Source organism: Ranitomeya imitator, chromosome 8, assembly GCF_032444005.1.
Source record: "Ranitomeya imitator isolate aRanImi1 chromosome 8, aRanImi1.pri, whole genome shotgun sequence".
NCBI lineage: Eukaryota > Metazoa > Chordata > Amphibia > Anura > Dendrobatidae > Ranitomeya > Ranitomeya imitator.
Genome location: NC_091289.1, coordinates 30,367,452 through 30,388,206, shown reverse-complemented (window position 1 = coordinate 30,388,206; position 20,755 = coordinate 30,367,452). Strand labels below are relative to the sequence as shown.

General features: G+C 43.1%; 2 protein-coding genes across 3 annotated transcripts in view; both read left to right on the top strand.

Annotated features, from left to right (window-relative positions):
- Nucleotides 1-3,694, top strand: part of FLNB (filamin B) — a 195,577-nt gene extending 191,883 nt beyond the window's left edge. For both annotated transcript variants that reach the window (XM_069736664.1, XM_069736663.1), the window contains 2 exons: nucleotides 239-442; nucleotides 2,670-3,694. In XM_069736664.1, the coding sequence (XP_069592765.1) occupies nucleotides 239-442; nucleotides 2,670-2,857 (392 nt within the window). In that variant the 3' untranslated portion in view covers nucleotides 2,858-3,694. The remainder of the gene's footprint in view (nucleotides 1-238; nucleotides 443-2,669) is intronic.
- A 13,316-nt stretch (nucleotides 3,695-17,010) lies between these two features.
- On the top strand, nucleotides 17,011-18,806 carry LOC138647574 (protein SPMIP1). The gene is made up of 2 exons (XM_069736659.1): nucleotides 17,011-17,563; nucleotides 18,395-18,806. Exons 1-2 carry the CDS (start codon nucleotides 17,140-17,142, stop codon nucleotides 18,511-18,513), a joined length of 543 nt encoding a protein of 180 aa, XP_069592760.1. The 5' UTR covers nucleotides 17,011-17,139; the 3' UTR covers nucleotides 18,514-18,806.
- Nucleotides 18,807-20,755: the final 1,949 nt, after the last annotated feature.

The following is a 20,755-nucleotide window of genomic DNA, read 5'->3' as shown; positions in this document are numbered from 1 at the left end:
CTTCTGTGTCGCTGTAATGTCAGAATATATATTCCCTACATTCCCCGGTGTGACCGTCTAACCAGTGCTCCCAATAAGCCTGCGCCGTCTACATTATGCCTTGTGGTTAACACAAGAGTGTCCATCTTTGCTGCAGACACTTGGACTTTATGCTTTACACTCTCCTGATTTTAGTCGTTTCATGTATCTTCATTTTTCCCCTTATTACGTGTCCTAACGGTGCAGTTTGGTCCCTCAGGTCAGCGGCTGGTCAGCGTTGGCGGTGTCAGCGAGACGTCCTCCATAATCGTGCAGTCTGTGACTCGGGCATCCACAGAGACCGTATATAGTGCACTGCCCAGGTTTGCGTCAGATGCCAGCAAAGTCACGTCCAAAGGAGCCGGTCTGTCAAAGGCGTACCTGGGACAGAAGAGCAGCTTCAACGTAGACTGCAGCAAAGCCGGTAAGAGTCTGGACTGTTGTCAACCTTGGGAATCCCATCATTTTCATTTCTTACAGCCTCTGACTAAAGCGGGGTCACACTTACGAGTTTAATGTGAGAAACTCGCGCATCAAGTCCCGGCACTGCCTCTGCCACTCAGGAGCAGAGTTTGCGGCTGCAGCCGCTGCATGTATTTCTATGCAGCCGCACGCTCCGGTTCTGAGTGCCGGCGGCAGTGCCGGGTATTGATGCAAGAGACTCGTGCATTAAACTCGCAAGTGTGACCCCGGCCTAATAGTGCAACTTGTAGCTTGTGGGGCCCAATGCAAAATCTCCAACTTTCACGGGTCGATGTATATTATTCTTGGGATTTTTGCCCACTCCCACTGGACTGCAACCCCTTCACCCACTGTTGTTACATCCCTGAACTTGACCCTAAAAATCTCCCACATCCACTCCCTGTGCAGATTTGTCGGTACTTGCTCACAGCAATGCAAATTGTGAACAAAACAAATTTTATCACCTTGAATGTGAAATTTGCCTGTGACTTGATCAAGACTCGTCTGCAGCAAATCCGCCAGGGGGGGACATGTCCTTCTGTCATATTCATGAGGACAATGGTGTCTAGGGTTGAGTTCACACGTTCAGAAATCATCCGTTTGAAATGGATCCAGTAAGCAAAAAAAAAAAAAAGGATCAATTTCAGAGCTCTGGTCCTCTTCCTCTCTGAAGAGACAATTAGCATATTTAATTTCCCAGAGGAGCATTGCATGGCCTATAAGTCTCCTCAGTCTGACAGGCCAGACTTGGCCTGTCCCTCTCCATAAGGAGAAACATTACCCCTTACACCCCAGTCCCCAGAGCCTCCAACCTAGAAAAATCAGACCTCATACTTTGCACTGAGGAGGAGCAACACCCCGAAACACTGTATGCAAATTGATATTCTGATTTGACTTTTACCCCAAGTCTAGTGACAAGGCTGGTTAAAAGGGTCAATATTGACTTTTAGGATCGCTGCTTCCTATAGGTGGTGCTAGAGTTCTAGACCTATTCCTCTCTGAAAAGACCACTTGCAAATTGATCTTTTATAACTGATCCGTTCACATTGATTGCTGCTTGGATCTGTTTGTTAAATCAATGAAGTCCATGTGAACAGATCAGTTTTTCATCAGTTTGAAGCTGATCCCACTTTTTATTTGCTCAATCCATTTCAAACAGATGATTAAAGGACAAATTAACTCTGCCTTTAAAAGTCACATTAATTTACCCCTCTGACCTCACAACTGTCTCATTTAGTTATGATCATAAGAGTACCTACACTTTTTTATATTTTTTTGTCTTGTCTTACAAGGTCAGACATAGTGCGTCACTCCTGCTTGAGTTGGCACTACATTTGCCATGGCAAACCTAGTATAGCCATAGGATAGGTTATCAATATTAGATTCGTGGGGGTCCGACACCAGACACCCCCACTGATCAGCTGATGAGAGACAAACTGCATACTCTGCATCGGCAACTAAACAACGTAGGTATCTATCTGCGTTATTCCGCTTAATAAACTATTTACATCCGGCTGCTATCAGCCAATTGGTTGGGGGTGGCGAATGTTGGACGCTTGCTGATATTCAACAATATATAAATCCCAGACAACCCCTTTAACTGCTTTCATGTGTCACGATGTACGATACAATCCTTCTACTTGCTTGATGTCCATTGAGGATATCATGATGTTTTGGGCAGAGCCATGGTCTGTACTGACGGGAGCACCACTGGTGCACAAATGTTGTCCCACTGCTCCCTCTCTGGATGCTCGAACCGATGGTAGAGCGGGGGCACAGGAAGTGTCCTCTCATGGCCTAGTTGAATTTATTGGACAGTTTTATTTGGGGCGCTCTGGTATACCATAAGGTCTGGGAAACCTTCCAACCTAAGGGTATGTACACACTGAGTTTTTTGCTGAGGTTTGGAAGCAAAAACAAGTTTTTGAGTAGTTTTAAGCTTTCATCGAGGATTCGAAGAGTTCATGAATGGTTTTTTGCTCCACAAAGCTCCAAAAAAATCCTTAGTGTGAACATAACCTTACATTGGCCACGGCCAATTTTAGGTTGGCAAGAGCAGACCACTGGAGAGATCAATTCTGTTTCCAAAATGGTATTGATCTCCTCATGGCATCGTAGAAAAGACTTCCATTATGGCCAACTTTCACCATTTTGAACCTAAACTTCATCTCTCCCTTTTTCTCACCCAGGTTCTAACATGTTACTAGTTGGTGTACATGGGCCGACAATACCTTGTGAGGAAGTCTCTGTAAAACATCTCGGAAATAAGCAATATAACGTCAATTACCACGTCAAGGAGAAAGGAGATTACACGCTGGTGGTAAAATGGGGAGAAGAGCACATCCCCGGCAGTCCCTTCCATGTCACCGTCCCATAAAATGTATAGAACCTTCTGCAGCAAAGAGAAAAGATCTTTATTATTTGGAGCAGATTGTGTCAAAAGGAGAAAAAAACAAACATTCAATGTAATTTTATATTTGACTTTTTTATACTAGAGAATTGAAAAAAATTGTATGTTTTAGGTGTCCATTTTGGTAATTTAATGGCAAAATCTCTACGGCTGGAAGGGCTTATTTATACTTGATATTGCTTAACTTCTCCGATGCCAACTCGTTCCTGATCAATCTGATTAATCGTGTAAGAACGGGACCAATGACATTGTCTAAAGGATCGATATGAAATAGAACTGGAAAGATTTCTTCACTATTAGATTTGTAACGGAACTACTGATAATCCAAATTTGTAGTCCTCAGTCTCGTGTTCCTAAAGTTCGGTCTGGGAAAGTAGTGAGAATCCTGGTACTTCTTTTTTTTTTTTTTTTTTTTTTTCTTTTTAGGTTAGTGCCTATTGCTCACTGTTTAGTCATCGGGATATTCTAAAAAAATAAAAAATTCACACTACCACTGAAGTTTCTTGCTAATATTAAATTATATTCCAGATTAATCTCTGCTGTTTACACTTTATGGGAATGTATATTTCTGTTCTTGGACTAAAAGCAACAATTTACTTTCATCACTTTTACTAAAATACCGTATTTTCCGGCGTATAAGACGACTGGGCGTATAAGACGACCCCCTAACTTTTCCAGTTAAAATATAAAATCTTCTTAAAAGTCGGGGGTCTTCTTATATGCCATGTGTCGTCTTATAGGGCCGGTGACTAATGTGCCTTTTGGGGGGGAGTGGTCCCAATGACGAAGAGGGGGCGTCTCACAGGAAAGTGTGAGTGGAGTATCCCCCATTACCTCATTGTAGCTGCAGCGTGGGGTCTCTGTGCTGGGGAGCGGTGGCTGCTCCTCTTTGTGCCGCGTGGGTGCTGTGTTGTGGGGCGGCGGCTCCTCTTCGTGCAGCGTCAGGGCTCTGTGCTGTGGGGCGGCGTATCTTCGTGCAACCTCGGGGCTCCTCCGGCATTTCCTCAAAGCCCGGAGGCACCGGCAGCTCCATTGCTGCGATGTGGTGGCCTCTGGGAAAATGGCCGCTGGGGGCGGCGCATGCTCAGATTCAGATCTCGTCTCCCGAGATCTCGGGATGAGATCTGAATCTGAGCGTCCGCTGCCCCCAGCGGCCATTTTCCCGGAGGCCACCGCATCGCAGCAATGGAGCTGCCGGTGCCTCCGGGCTTTGAGGAATTGGGAAATGCCGGAAGAGCCCCCACTCTGCACGAAGATACGCCGCCCCACAGCACAGAGCCCTGATGCTGCACAAAGAGGAGCCGCAACCCCACAACACCCACGCGGCACAAAGAGGAGCAGCCGCCGCCGCTCCCCAGCACAGAGACCCCACGCTGCAGCTACAATGAGGTAATAGGGGGATACTCCACTAACACTTTCCTGTGAGACGCCCCCTCTTCGTCATCGGGACCCCCCCCCCCCACCATATACGCATTGGTCTGCACCCGGCGTACAAGACGACCCCCGACTTTTAAGAAGATTTTCAGGGGTTAAAATGTCATCTTATACGCCGGAAAATACTCTGCACTTAAATAAGAAATGCTCATACATATGTCTGTAATACAGCTCGAAGATGTACTAAACCATTATACTGTGCCCATGGATGTCTATGGAGCCATAGCAAATCTCCTTTTGTCTCCTATGACATATGTGGCATGCTCCATTTTAATTTAATATTTTTTTCTAGGAGAGAACATCTCTAATACTGTACTTTATAGGGTCAACATTTGTTCCTGTATCTACATAAAGTCTCTAGATTTACAACCCTGCGTGTGCAGCATTTCGGTGGTGTTTTGGGGATTTGTGGGATTTGTTTTTCAAAATGCAACATTCCCTGGGTATTATTTTATTTTTCTCTAAGTTTTTGTCCTGTAAGCTTTTCTGTAGTATATATTAAAAAAAAAAAAATAGTAATCACATGCTACAAAAGTAGCAACGTAAAAAACACTTGAAAAACTCATACCTTTTTTTACATGGAAATTTTTAAAGACACTGAAAAAAAAAATGTGGGTGTGAAGGGCGTCAAGGAATAGATTGACATAAGGTAGAATAAAAAATATGGCCCTGTGAAAATACCCATTAATCGAAATAAAATAATTTAAATAAACACCTCAAACACTTCCAAATTAGTTACCTCAATACCATATTGCCTGTGGTGCTTGATTTATTCAGTTTTTTTGTAATATTAAAAGATCACGTAGATGACTGTATCAAGCAAAGCAATTTCTTCTACACATCTTACTGCATATTGCGATCTCTTGAATTCACTAATTGTACTGTATATCAGATATGGTCACCTCATAATGAGATTTTTTAGATCGGCACTGTCTGACTGGCTTAAGGACTATGGTAGAAAGTATCTTGATGGAGAAAATTATAATAACCTAATAACTAAACTAAAACCTCAAAAACACTAGATGGTAAAATGATTATTCGAAGTATAAATTGGCTGCATCATTTATTTGCACAAATAGAAAAAAAACAAGGTTAATCCAGGTGCTTGGATTCTGTGGGTGCCCATGGCGGTTCCTAAATACTTCATTCTTGTAGCCAAATAGCACAATATCACACAGTGAACCTTTCTCAATAGGTTTTATTTTGTTTTCTATATAAAATGTCTTTATAGCTAAATGTTTCGACGTAATAAACTTTTCTAGAAAATTCTGTAAGTTTTAAAATAATAAATTTGGAAGAGCTATTAAAGCAGAACTAGATATAAGAAGCTTTTTACTGTGCATTGTGCCTCACTGTGAAACTCAATACTTTGTACACCTCAAACATAGACATCAATAAACTGGAATAAATGGTTTAGTATCTGATGCCAAACGCTCGGTTGTATGTTTTTGTTTGACGATTAACCTGTGTGTGTTTTACGAATCGATCCATGGTCGCACAAAAGTAAGCTATTTAAGGGAAATTTCAGTGAAGTACAGATTTTTCATTGTTTTTTGAGGAAGGACATTTTTGAGGAAGTTTTTCATGTGGTTTCTTAGCCATGGATAAGTGGATACAAAAGAGAAGTTTTATACTTTCCCCTTTTGTTTATTACTGTAGTTGGCTCTAAAAAGAAAAAACATCAAAAATGTCATGTGATTTGAGCCCTAAGAGACTTTTAGCCAGATTTTCCCCAAGTCCATAAGAACCAATGCCTATCAAAATACTATCGCAGAGAGAAGTAATAGGATTGTGTTTCTATAAATAAGTAATATGGCTGTAAAGTTTTGCATACAGTACAGACCAAAAGTTTGGACACACCTTCTCATTTAAAGATTTTTCTGTATTTTCATGACTATGAAAATTGTACATTCACACTGAAGGCATCAAAACGACGAATTAACACGTGGAATTATATACTTAACAAAAAAGTGTGAAACAACTGAAATTGTCTTATATTCTAGGTTCTTCAAAGTAGCCACCTTTAGCTTTCATGACTGCTTTGCACACTCTTGGCATTTTCTTGATGAGCTTCAAGAGGTAGTCACCGGGAATGGTTTTCACTTCACAGGTGTACCCTTCAATCTTGAAAGAGTTCCCAGAGATGCTTAGCACTTTTTGGCCCTTTTGCCTTCACTCTGCGGTCCAGCTCACCCCAAACCATCTCGATTGGGTTCAGGTCTGGTGACTGTGGAGGCCAGGTCATCTGGCGTAGCACCCCATCACTCTCCTTCTTGGTCAATAGCCCTTACACAGGTGTGTTTGGGGGTCATTGTCCTGGTGAAAAATAAATAATGGTCCAACTAAACGCAAACCGGATGGAATAGCATGCCGCTGCAAGATGTTGTGGTAGCCATGCTGGTTCAGTATGCCTTCAATTTTGAATAAATCCCCAACAGTGTCACCAGCAAAGCACCCCCACACCATCACACCCCCTCCTACATGCTTCACGGTGGGAACCAGGCATGTAGAGTCCATCCGTTCACCTTTTCTGCGTCGCACAAAGACACGGTGGTTGGAACCAAAGATCTCAAATTTGGACTCATCAGACCAAAGCACAGATTTCCACTGGTCTAATGTCCATTCCTTGTGTTCTTTAGCCCAAACAAGTTTCTATCAACTAAATACCCTGTTTTTTTCCATCTTTTGACTAGCACTTGCTTATTACTGTGATTTTTTTTTTTTACAACAGAGTATTTTTGACCTTCCTGTGCTCTTTTGTGTCTTCAAGTTTTTGTGGTGTGTGAACAGGTTCCTACAGACTTGTTCGTTGTGCAAGTAGCCTATGTGTTTCTGGTTCTGTAATTGTTCTCTTGTTTCTACAAGACTGGGGAGTCCACCGCTCCTTATGGGTCATTTGCATCAAAGCTGTTCCATCCAGCATGTCCACATGAAAATTCCCTCTCTGAACCCTGCTTATACAGGTACTATACAGATGATCAGGTTTTTAAATACATCAGATAGGGATTATATACATTAGGTAGGACTGCTCTATAAGGGTACACCTTGACGATTGGTGGAGCAGCTTAGTATACATTTTTTTGCAAAAAAAGTATCAACTAAATACCCTGTTTTTCCATCTTTTGACTAGCACTTGCTTACTACTGTGAATTTTTTTTTTTTTTTACAAGTATTTTTGACCTCGCTGTGCTCTTTTGTGTCATCAAGTTTCTTGGTGGTGTGTGAACAGGTTCCTACAGACTTGTTCATTGTGCAAGTAGCCCATGTGTTTCTGGTTCAAGGAACCAAAGGGGTTGTCATCAACTATTCGCTCCACATATACCTAAATGTAACTAGCTATATTTGTTAGATGCCTTTAATGATTACTGCCTTTTTCAAAGATGCAAGTCTTAAGGTAAGGCTTCATCTGAAGCCTCAAGAAAATAACCCAAAGTACTTGTTTCGAGTAACCAGTATAATAGGATGTAGCAATATGTTATATGTTCATGTGGCCTCTAGGGGTCTCACTACTTTTATGTGTGTTCTATATTCTTTGTTTGGAACTTGTTGGATGTTGTTGTACTCGGAATTCATGTAATGGAGGTTGAGACATGATGTGAATAAAGAGCCTGGAGATACTCACAGAGTGTGATTTATGACAGGATTCATCAAACAGAACATGGTGGCAGCCGGGCACAGAACCTGCAAATTCTTAGAGCTTATATGAGGCTGGAACTGCACAGATCACTGCAACTGTAAGTACAGATTCCCTGACAGTACAGAAAAATGGAGACTGGTCTGAAGCCCCCTCAGAGACTGGATGTCACTTCATGTAATCTGTCCCAGACTTGGAGACATTGGAAGGAAGAGTTTACACTGTATGTGGATCTGACTGTGGGCCCCACTGATGACAAACGGAAAGTAAAGCTGTTTTATTACCTAATTGGGGAAAATGGCAGAGAATTAGCCCACACCTTGCTCCCAGACACAGACAACCTCCTCCTAGCAGACATTGTGCAGGCATTTGATAAACACTGTGACCCAAAGAAGAATGAGACAGTGGAAAGATATAAGTTTTTCACAAGACATCAGGAGGATGGTGAAAATGTGGACAGATATCTGACAGAGCTGAGGAGACTTGCAGAAACATGTGGCTTTGGAGAGATCAGGGACAGTCTAATCAAGGACAGAATGGTGTGTGGCATAAAGGACAGTCATCTCAAAGAAAGATTACTGAGAGAGGAAGGCATGACTTTAGAGAAATGTATGCAAATCTGCAGGGCTGCTGAGCTCACAAAGCACAGCCTGAAGATGATGGCAGGCACGAGTGAGAATGATGATGACAAGGTACATGCAGTATCTATGAAAGGAAAGACAGGACCAGACTACCCTATAAACACTGTCCACTGCAAGTATTGTGGGAAAAGACATGAGAGAGACAAAACCAAGTGTCCAGCATATGGGGAAACCTGCAGGTCATGTGGCAAGAAGAATCATTCCTCTGCTGTCTGCAGGCAAGGAAGAGGCAAACAGTACAGAGAGCTCCACACTGTGACACCAGACACTGACAGTGCAGAGGACATTACATGGCTACAAATGCAGTCTACAACAGAGAAAGTCAATGTAGTCGGGCAGTCAGTAGTGAAGGATGCCAAGCAGCTTTATGCAACATTCTTGTTGGATGAGAAGCCCATTAGATTTCAGCTGGATTGTGGAGCAAGCTGCAATGTAATTTCATTTGATCTGCTAAACAGGTTTCTATTGAGCCAACTGACAAGGTACGGGTGATGTACAACAAAAGTGTTCTGAAACCAATGGGGACATGTAAGCTAAAAATACGAAACCCATGTAACAGAAAGAGTTATAGAGTTGAATTTACCGTGTTACGGGGTGGTAACCATGTACCATTACTGGGAGTGAAAGCAGTTCAGGCAATGGACTTAATAAAAGTACAGTCTCAGAACATTATGTCTGTTGAAGTTGCCCAGGATATACAAAATCCAAAACTAAATGCAGAGCACAACTTGGACATGCAGAAAATAAAAGCAGAGTATGCTGATGTATTTGAAGGTGATGGATGCTTTGAAGGTAAATATAGGCTAGAAATTGACAACACAGTGCAGCCCACCAGATTACCTACAAGAAGAGTGCCTGTAGCGTTAATGCAACCGCTGAAAGTAGAACTGCAAGATCTACAGAGAAGAGGCATGATAGCACCAATCCATAAGAGCACAGATTGGATCAGCAGTTTGGTCATAGTGCAGAAACCATCGGGCAAGTTAAGAATATGTATTGAACCTAAGCCACTAAACAAGGCGCTGAAACGAAATCATTACCCAATGCCAACATTAGATGATGTTCTACCAGATTTATCAAAGGCTAAAATATTTTCTGTATGTGATGTAAAAAATGGATTCTGGCATGTGGCCCTGACTGAAGATTCAAGTTTATTGACAACATTTGCTTCACCATTTGGACGCTTTAAATGGCTGAAAATGCCCATGGGACTAAAACCTGCTCCAGAGATATTCCAGCAGAAATTGATGCAGGCTTTGGAAGGACTTACTGGAGTGAAGACAATAGCGGATGATATCCTAGTAGTGGGAGAAGGTGAAAATATGGAATCTGCAATCAAGGATCACGATCAGAAGATGATACAATTTTTGGACAGATGCAGAGAAAAAAACATAAAGCTGAATTTGGACAAATTCAAATTGAAAATGACAGAAGTGGCCTATATTGGTCATCGACTGACTTCAACTGGGGTCAAAGTGGATCCTGAAAAGGTGAGAGCAATACAAGATTTGCCTACCCCTACTGATGTTTCTGGAGTACAACGATTTTTGGGCATGGTGAATTATCTCTCAAAATTTTGCAGACATCTGTCAGACATGTGTGAGCCACTGAGACAGCTAACCCACAAAGATGTGTGCTGGGAATGGACAGAAAGCCAGGAGACTGGTTTCCGAGCAGTAAAGAATGCGATTGCAGATACAGCAACCCTAAAGTATTTTGATCCAGATCGAGAAGTGGTGGTACAATGTGATGCTTCGGAAAAAGGCCTTGGAGCCACATTAATGCAGAACAAACAGCCAATTACATTTGCAAGCAGAGCCCTTACAACAACAGAGCAGGGATATGCGCAGATTGAGAAGGAACTACTGGCTGTGGTATTTGGGATGGAGAAGTTTCACCAGTACACCTACGGTCGACGGGTAACAGTGCAGTCGGATCACAAACCATTGGAGAGCATTACAAAGAAACCATTACTAAATGCCCGAAAGAGACTACAGCGCATGCTGTTGCGACTTCAGAAATATGATGTTGACATCGGGTACTGTCCAGGAAGAGACTTACTGATTGCAGATATGCTAAGCAGAGCTTACCTTCCGATCACAAATGATGAGGAGGAAGACATTGAAACCATCAATATGTGTAACTACCTTGCAGTGTCAAAAGAAAAGGTCAAGCAAATCCAGACTTTTACAGAGAAGGATAAAAGTCTCCAGAGTTTAAAGACTGTCATCTTGCAGGGCTGGCCAAAATACAAGCAGCATGCTCCGAGGGAAGTCTCATCATTCTTCCACATAAGAGATGAATTGTCAGTGCAGCAAGGAATCATCTTTAAAGGAGACAGGGCTGTTATACCTGAAGTTCTCAGAAGAGGCATATTGAAGACATTGCACTCTTCTCACTTAGGCATGGAAGGATGCCTACGTCGTGCACGAGAATCAGTTTATTGGCCAGGAATGAATGACCACATAAAAAATTACATAGCACAATGTGAAATATGTGCATCCTGCAATGATAAGCAACCAAAGGAGACATTGCAACCTCATGAAATTCCACATAGGCCTTGGTCAAAAATAGGAACAGACTTGTTCACATGGAATGACAAAGAATACCTGATTACAGTGGACTATTTCTCTAACTTCTGGGAGGTTGATTTGGTGCAGGACACAAGGGCGAGAACAGTGATTAAAAAACTCAAGGCCCATTTTGCCAGGTATGGCATTCCAGATATCGTTTTCTCTGACAATGCGGCACAGTTTACGTCGGAAGAATTCAAAACTTTCAGTAAGAAATGGGAATTTGAACACCAGACGTCTTCTCCAATATATCCTCAGAGTAATGGGAAAGCAGAGTCAGCAGTAAAAACAGCCAAAAGACTCATGCAGAAAGCAAACCAGGCGGGTGCTGATGTATATCTGTCTATACTGGATCATAGAAACACACCCACCCAAGGCCTAGACAGCAGTCCGGCACAGAGGCTCATGAGTAGGCGTACAAAGACACTAGTACCAACTGCGTGTCATCTGTTAGAGCCAAAGCTGCTGGGAAACATCAAAGCTAAATTACAGAAGAATCAAGCTAGGCAAGCTTTCTATTACAATAAATCTGCAAAGGATCTGCCGGAGCTCCAGAGAAATGACAACATTCGGCTGCAGCCAAGCACCACATTTGACAAACACTGGCAAAAGGCAAAGGTTGTCCAGAAACTGGGACCTCGGTCTTACGAAATTCTAACAGACGACGGAAGAAGACTAAGGAGGAATCGAAGATATTTGAGGAAAACGCAAGAAAGAGATGATTCATGGCCTTTTGAACAGTATCCAGACACCCAAGACAACGAGGCAGCAAGTACAAGTCAGGCACCAACAGTGACAGCTGACCATCAGGGTGAGGACTCTGGCCAGAGACAGACAATATCAGAAGAACTACCAGATGTACCAGATGTAGAAAGTGACACATCTTATATTACCAGAGCTGGCAGAATTAGCAAAAAGCCGGCGCACCTCAAAGATTATATCTAACTGGACGTACTAGGTTAATTTCTAACTTTGTCATAGTATACATTAGTTTAGTATCTTTTATTGTTCCTCTATTTAAAAGAGAAAGGATGTAGCAATATGTTATATGTTCATGTGGCCTCTAGGGGTCTCACTACTTTTATGTGTGTTCTATATTCTTTGTTTGGAACTTGTTGGATGTTGTTGTACTCGGAATTCATGTAATGGAGGTTGAGACATGATGTGAATAAAGAGCCTGGAGATACTCACAGAGTGTGATTTATGACAGGATTCATCAAACAGAACATAGGAGGTAAGGGGAAAGTCTTTTTCTTTTTCGGCAGACCCTGTAAAGAGGTCTGGGGCAGTGAAAATGTTCAAATTGATGGGAAAAGTGCTAAATAGAAGGAGCATAGCACCAGAAAAATGGTTTGGTGCTTTTTCTCAGTTTCAGAGATCAAAGAAAGGTTCACAGACCACGTAACAGTGTATGTCTGAGAAATGAAAGCCTACAAAAATTTTAAAAGCTTTTTAGCAGAGATCACAATGTACTACACACTACAGAATAGTGTATGGCTGAGTAATGTAGCCTAGGAAAATGTTTCAATGATTTTTGGGTGTGTTATAGAACACAAAAAAAACCTCAAAGCATGTAATACTTGATGGACCAAAATATATTCAATTTTTTCAGCCCACGGGGAAAAAACTGTAGTTATATATGCTAATGGACTGCATAGGCCTAATCCCTGTCTGCTGACTGGATTCTGTCACTGTTCCTGCTCCTGTGACTCTCTCCCTCCCTAGGCTAAATGCAGATTGTATTTGTTTTGCCAACAATTGTCCCTTAGGAGGACAGTTAGTATGATGGCTCAGCTTCAACACAGTATCAACACTACAGGCTTCTGATCCATTATACTGTGCACACAGGCCTAGACAAGCACTCTCTCCCACCAATTAGTGTCACAGAAATGTGCAATGGTATAAGTGTGCCGAGCAAGGTGACGACTGTCTTTTTATAATCCCTGATGATGTCAGATGGTCAGCCAATTACAATAATACCACCACCAAGATGGCTACAGCATTACAGTGACTCACAGGCAATCCCCACATGTTTATTGGCTGCGTACCAGGTGTAAAAATGTGGAGCGAGGATTAGAGGTTTACATCGAGAACCGACCATTACTCGCCGAGTAACGAGCACATCTGATCATCGTGATACTCGAATGATAAGAGTATCACCTACCATGTTTTCTCATCCCTACGATACCGGAAAGTCATGGAAATAGACTGGGGAAAAGCAGAGGTTTGAAAGCTACTTACATGCTTTTTTTTTTTTTTTTTTTACAGGAATGAAAACAAATCCCCTAATAAAGTGATTTTCAAAGCTTCATAATTTTCCATACTAGATGAAATTATAAGAAAAAAAACATCTGAAAATTTAGTTATTCTTTATGGTACATTGAATATCCACATGAGCAGCTTCCTGGGAAAGGCAACAGTACCATCAATTACCAAAAAATGCAACAAAATGCAATAGTTTCTATGTCAAAGGGATCTAAGTGCTAAGATTTCTCCTTGTGGCATGTTCTGGCAAGTCTGAGTGAAGAGTCTTAAAGCCATGCATGCTCCTCTGGGAAATTTAAATATGCAAATTGTCTCTTCAGAGAGGACAATAGGTGGTGCTGGAGTCCATGTACTCTTCCTCTCCAAAGAGACAATTTTCATGTCAAAGGGGAAGAAGATGTAGCGCTCTGCTTAGAAGCATTGATGGGCAAGCGCTGTGTAACCATATCTGGGTCCCCCATACTTCTAGAGACTGTGGTTCCTTAAAGGGAACCTGTCACCCCGTTTTTTCAGATTGAGCTATAAGTACTGTTAAATAGGGCCTGCGCTGTGCGTTACTATAGTGTATGTAGTGTACCCTGATTCCCCATGTATGCTGAGAAATACATTACCAAAGTCGCCGTTTTCGCCTGTCAATCAGGCTGGTCTGGTCAGGTGGGCGTGTTCACAGCGCTCTTTTCTTCTCCAGCTTTCCGTTGGTGGCGTAGTGGTGTGCGCATGTCCAAGGTCCGAATTCCCTGCGCCCACGTGAAGACACAGCGCGCGATCTGCGCTGTTATCCCTTGCATCGGTGGGGGCGGCCATCTTCCTGGGGCCGCGCGTGCGCAGATGGAGTGCTCTGCTGCACGGGGCTTCAGGAAAATGGCCGCGGGATGCCGCGCGTGCGCATTAGAGATCGCGGTGGCCATTTTTCCAAAGCCGAGATGCAAACTCGGCTTTGGGAAAATGGCCGCCGCGATCTCTAATGCGCACGCGCGGCATCCCGCGGCCATTTTCCTGAAGCCCCGTGCAGCAGAGCACTCCATCTGCGCACGCGCGGCCCCAGGAAGATGGCCGCCCCCACCGATGCAAGGGATTACAGCGCAGATCGCGCGCTGTGTCTTCACGTGGGCGCAGGGAATTCGGACCTTGGACATGCGCACACCACTACGCCACCAACGGAAAGCTGGAGAAGAAAAGAGCGCTGTGAACACGCCCACCTGACCAGACCAGCCTGATTGACAGGCGAAAACGGCGACTTTGGTAATGTATTTCTCAGCATACATGGGGAATCAGGGTACACTACATACACTATAGTAACGCACAGCGCAGGCCCTATTTAACAGTATTTATAGCTCAATCTGAAAAAACGGGGTGACAGGTTCCCTTTAATGCGATTGTCCACCAGTAGGACAACCTCTTCTTAAACTAAAGGCCCCTTCACATTAAGCGACGCTGCAGCGATACCGACAACGATCCGGATCGCTGCAGCGTCGCTGGAGAGCTGTCACACAGACCGCTCTCCAGCGACCAACGATGCCGGTAACCAGGGTAAACATCGGGTTACTAAGCGCAGGACCGCGCTTAGTAACCCGATGTTTACCCTGGTTACCATCCTAAAAGTAAAAAAAACAAACACTACATACTTACCTAACGCTGTCTGTCCCCGGCGCTCTGCTTCTCTGCACTCCTCCTGCACTGACTGTGAGCACAGCGGCCGGAAAGCAGAGCGGTGACGTCACCGCTCTGCTTTCCGGCTGACCGACGCTCACAGCCAGTGCAGGAGGAGTGCAGAGCACAGCGCCGGGGACAGACAGCGTTAGGTAAGTATGTAGTGTTTGTTTTTTTACTTTTACGCTGGTAACCAGGGTAAACATCGGGTTACTAAGCGCGGCCCTGCGCTTAGTAACCCGATGTTTACCCTGGTTACCAGTGAAGACATCGCTGGATCGGTGTCACACACGCCGATCCAGCGATGTCTGCGGGAGATCCAGCGACGAAATAAAGTTCTGGACTTTCTTCAGCGACCAACGATCTCCCAGCAGGGGCCTGATCGTTGGTCGCTGTCACACATAACGATTTCCTTCACGATATCGTTAACGATATCGTTATGTGTGAAGGTACCTTAACTTTGGTCCTGATAAAATAATAAAGCCTATACTCCCCTCCTGTGCCGGCGCCGTTCCAGCATGGGAGGTGAGTATAAGCTTTTCAGCTCTTGGCATGAGAAAAGAAAATCACAGCGCGCTTCAATTTAACTCAGAAATCAGATGAGTAAAAGAAAAATATCGGATGCCATGCAGACCATCGGAGTGACATCTGATTTTAACAGGGATTACAGTTCTGTAACATAATCGGCCCTATAAAAGATTAATAGCTTCTGAATAGAAAAAAAAACAACGGATTGTACAAGGATGACTAGTGAGAAAAATTGTATTTTAATTTTTAATTTTATTTATTTAATTTTTATTTTAGCCTTTAAAATACATTCATCCAGCCGGAACCCAAAGCCTTCTCAGAAAAAAAAAAAAAAAACATCACTGGCATAATAACCCATAAATCCAAGGACGCGCAGAGAATGGACAAAACCAAAATGGAGGAATAACAACTACCCTTAGTTTGATATTGAATGGAAAAAGTTGTTAGAAGAGATGCAATTTATTTTACTCACTTATATAGCGCCATTAATTTCACCGCGCTTTACAGGCATTATCATCACTGTCCCCAATGGGGCTCACAATCTACATTCCCTATCAGCATATCTTTGGAGTGTGGGAGGAAACCGGAGTACCAGGAGGAAACCCACGCAAACACGGGGAAAACATACAAACTCCTTGCAGATGTTGTCCTTGGTGGGATTTGAACACAGGATCCCAGTGATGTAAAACTGCAGTGCTAACCACTGAGCCATCGTGTTATAAACTATTCTAAACTCAGTATGAAAACAATTAACAATATATCTGCAGGTAAATTGCATTTTACAAGGTGGCCAGTTCCCTTTTATATAACAGTGTATTACACCTCCTTTTTCTTTTTATTCATCCGATATCACACTAGAGGTAGTTTTCATTTTAATTTTGTCTACTCTTTATACTATATGCCTTTCATGCACATTAACTCTATAATTATACATGCAGTGCCCAATCTCTTGAGTGTTCCGGTTAAAAAGTTTTGACAAAATTTGGGGGAATAATATTGATCTAAAAAGTAAGCCAACCACGAGGTGGCATAAAGAAAAGAGAAGCGTCTAACGAGATGGTTGCCTAAATTTGACCATAGTAATGAATCTTTCCTTTGAATGTATAAATATGGACTAGGGGTATCATACAGTACAAACTTCACTTCTATTTTGTAGGTTTTTTCCATTTTGCTTCTAATTGGATGAAGGGAATAATATAAAAATATTAAAAACATTCCCAAAAAGTCAACCGGATCTTGGAATTTGCTACGTTCTTAATTCGAGACACTTGGAGCCATCCACTCATTAGTATCGGAATTATTGTACTTCTTTATTTATTCAGGTCTTATTTCTTGAGTTGCCGTGTTCATTGCTTGTCCACACAACCCCTCCCTGCCCAGTCCCTTTATACGACTGTCTCCCTGGAGATGTCAGCAAACTCTGACTGAGCTACTGATCACATTTCCCAGGCCTGGCTGCTGGTGTCCTCCTCTTGTTGGATCTCGGCCCTTCATAAAAAGCTGATTACTTAATAACTCCTCAACATGAGAGACCTGTTGACAACCAGGAACCAAAACAGCTGGAAGGAACTTATTGAGAAGGAAACATTAACCCGGATGACCTGGAAGATGAAGTATAACAAAGAGCACCCAACACAGCCCCAACTGGAGACCACCAGGAAGAGGAGAGAGGTCTTCATTCCAAAGGCTGTGACCAGTCTTCCTCCTCTGATTAAAAACCCTCCAGCCCTGGTGAGCAGGACAGAGGAAAGTGACCATGACCAGTTAGATATACTTAACTTGGCCGAAATGAGGCCGGTCACACCTCACAGCTCCCATGTGCTTTATGATGGGTTCTCCAAGGAAGGAAAAGGAAGGTCCTTGTATCTGAAAGTGAGAAAAAGGTTGGGGCCAGAGGAGAAGTATCCGCACCCCATATTGTCCTCCTGGGATTATGGCTGGAGGCTAGGTAAGAGGACTTGTATAAAGTTAGTTATATGTTCCTAATTTAGGGTCCACATCTGTTACTGTAAGGATATAAATACAGAACTTGCATAATTCCCTATCTTCTCTTATCTAGCTGTCTGTGAAAAACGAACAACACATGGATGACATCTGAGTGATGTCCAATTGTTTTCACGAACCCATAGACTTGAATTGTTGATTTTGATCTGACACTCGTCAAAATCAAACACGTTTGTTTGTTCCATAAAAAGTAGGGAACATTTACTAGTATAGGTACGAGTGCTAATCGTGAAAAACGCATATAGCACTTGTACGCAAAAAAAAACGGATGTCTGAATGATCCTGAGTGGTGAGCAGTCCCCTCTATGACATCTGTGTGTTCACAAAAGCTTTATGGAAAGGAACCGGTGTGAGCTTCAATTTTTCCATTTACTTCTGTGTGAGAGAATTGGCATCCATGCTCCATATATAAGTAAATACATATACGACACAGACCTACCATATGAAATGTACTGTACATATAATTTCCATATGATAGTATATATATATATTTTACATATGACAATATGGTAGGTCTGTGTCTTTACACCGCATCCCCAGCTGTAAATATGCAACAGAATTTCAAGGCAAAGGCCCTTCTGCCTGAAATGTAAAGGGTCAGCAACAGGGGTGATTTGACAAGTGTCATACCTTTCCAAGCTAAACCAAATCAGTAAAAAATAAAATTTAGTTATTCTTTAATAAGCTAATCGCAGAGACCTCAGCATGGTGATGGGAGATGGAGTACTACAGTGACATTTGGTACAATGTTCACCATCCAATATTTGCATTTCAGGGGATGTCATTAATGAATTTCAAACGCCGTTCCACGGAAGATCCCGAATCGTGAAGGACACCTTCTACAGCAGGAACGGAATCCTCTCTGTACCGTCCAACAGTGACCGGATGCTGTGACACTTTTATAGCTCCTTTTTTGCACGCTTCCTTTCAGATGGCTGTGGTATGGGTGCACTTTATCACCTGTGTTACTACTGCAATGGCTGGACTCCCTCTAATGTTTTGCTGTGATCTTATTTCCTTTTGCTAGAAGGTCTAGGTCTTGTAGCAGTAATACCAGCATGACAATGAAGCCATCTGTCACTGGCCTATGTCTGCTGTGTATTGTTTGTCATCCTTCTGATGTATTCACTGCTTGAAATGAGCAATCAGATAATAAAGGGCCGAGCGATACACGACACTGCAATTACCATCGGCATACCTTGTATCTTCACTATAATAATCTAGTCGGAGCTGCCATATTTCCGAGATGTTACTAGGCAGCGGCAACACAGCCTGGATTACCACTAGTTTGCAGGGAAACCGGTTCCACCAGAGCAGTTCCTACTGAGCAGAGGATTTGGCATTGTACTTTTAAAAAAATCTTAAACGCTAATAACCTGCTGATATAGGGTTAATCTGCAGGGTAATGGTGTTCCAATGCTGCATGGAAGTCTCACTGAAAGTGTGGCAACCAGAAGGAAATTAACTTTATTCCTCCTGGGAGCAGCCGGCTTTCAGTCATGGGGGCCGCTGGCTTTCAGTCATAGGAGTGTGCCAACAGCAGCTAGTCGCTTCTCACAGCATGCCCTGCCACTTTGATTGACAGCTACCTCTGCATAGATGCATGGCAGAGCTGACTGTTAATCAAAGTGCCAGGACGTGCCTGTAGCCACCACTCACTGTGACTGAAGCTGCTCCATGCATGCCCCATGACTGAAAGCTGGCCTCCCATGACTGAAAGCCGACGGCTCCCAGGAGGAATAAAGTTAATTTCCTCCTGGTGCACTTTCAGTAAAGTGGCTGTACAACATTGTAACACTGGTAACCTGCAAATTAACCCTATATCAGCAGGGCAGAGGGACATCACCGGTTCCTTTTAAGGCAGAACTCCATTCTAACATACAAGAAAACTTACATCTTGACGTGTTGGATAAGCTCATTGAGTTTTTGACAAGCAAGAGTATTCCAGAAAGTGGTGCACAGAGGAACGCACTATGCTGGTTAGGAGTCCACTGCATTAGAAGATCAGAGGAATTGTGGTAGAGGTACATCCAAAATATCCTAAAATAATGTAACTAGATCACAATTAAAGAGTTGTCCAGGAATTTTAGATGGATAGTCTATCCTTAGGTTATCAATATCTGATCAATTGGGGGTGCAACACCAATCATCAGTTTCCAATGCCGGTGGCGACCAGATGCGCTGAGTTGTGGAGCTGCACAGCTAAGTCAACTGTATAGCGGCAGCGGCCGAGTAGCGCGCATCTGCCCCCTATTGATTTGAATAGGAGTGGATCTGCAGTACCTGGCCGCGGCCACTATTCCATTGAAGGAGCTGGGCAGCTCCACAACCGAGCACATCCGGCCATAGCTGGCACCAGTAACAGCTGATCGGTAGAGTGCCAGATGTTGCACCCAATGATTAAAGGGAACCTGTCACCCCCAAAATCGAAGCACAAGCGCAGTGCGCAGGCGCTGGGACCCGCTGACCTTTCCGGCGCCTGCGCACTGCAGTACTTTCCTCTGCCCTCAACAGGGCAGACAAAGTACGCCTGCGCCGGAGCCACGGCGTGAAGACCAGAAGAGGACGTCATGGAATGAAGATGGGACCTGAGACACCCATGGGAGCGGGACCGCCCCTGGGTGAGTATAATCTAACCTCTTTTTCTCCTCTTTCAGGTAACATCGGCGGCTTATCTACAGCATTACAGAATGCTGTAGATAAGCCCCTGATGACGGTGAGCTTACCTCACCATCGATTTTGGGGGTGACAGGTTCCCTTTAAATATTGATGTAATATCCTCAGGACAGACCATCAATATAAAAGTCCTGACCAAACCCTTCAATGCATTATGAAACCCTTCAGGGGAACTAAATCACAACAGCTTTGAAGAACCCAGTTGTCAGTTGTGCACCCCATGTTTCTAATCATTTCCAGAATAAAGACATTTTTTTCTGAGATTTTTCTGTTTTGGGAGGGGTTCTTCTTTCTTCTTCTCTGTATTTAAATCCTATTGTATATCATAAGGGGAAATATGGGACTCAAAAATAGATCAGACTTTCCAACTTTTTAAGTTTTGCTCTCCTGTAAAATCTTTAGTGCAGTGCATAGAAATTTTAACTAGCGGCCAATCCCTTCTATGTTCCCCATGAAAACC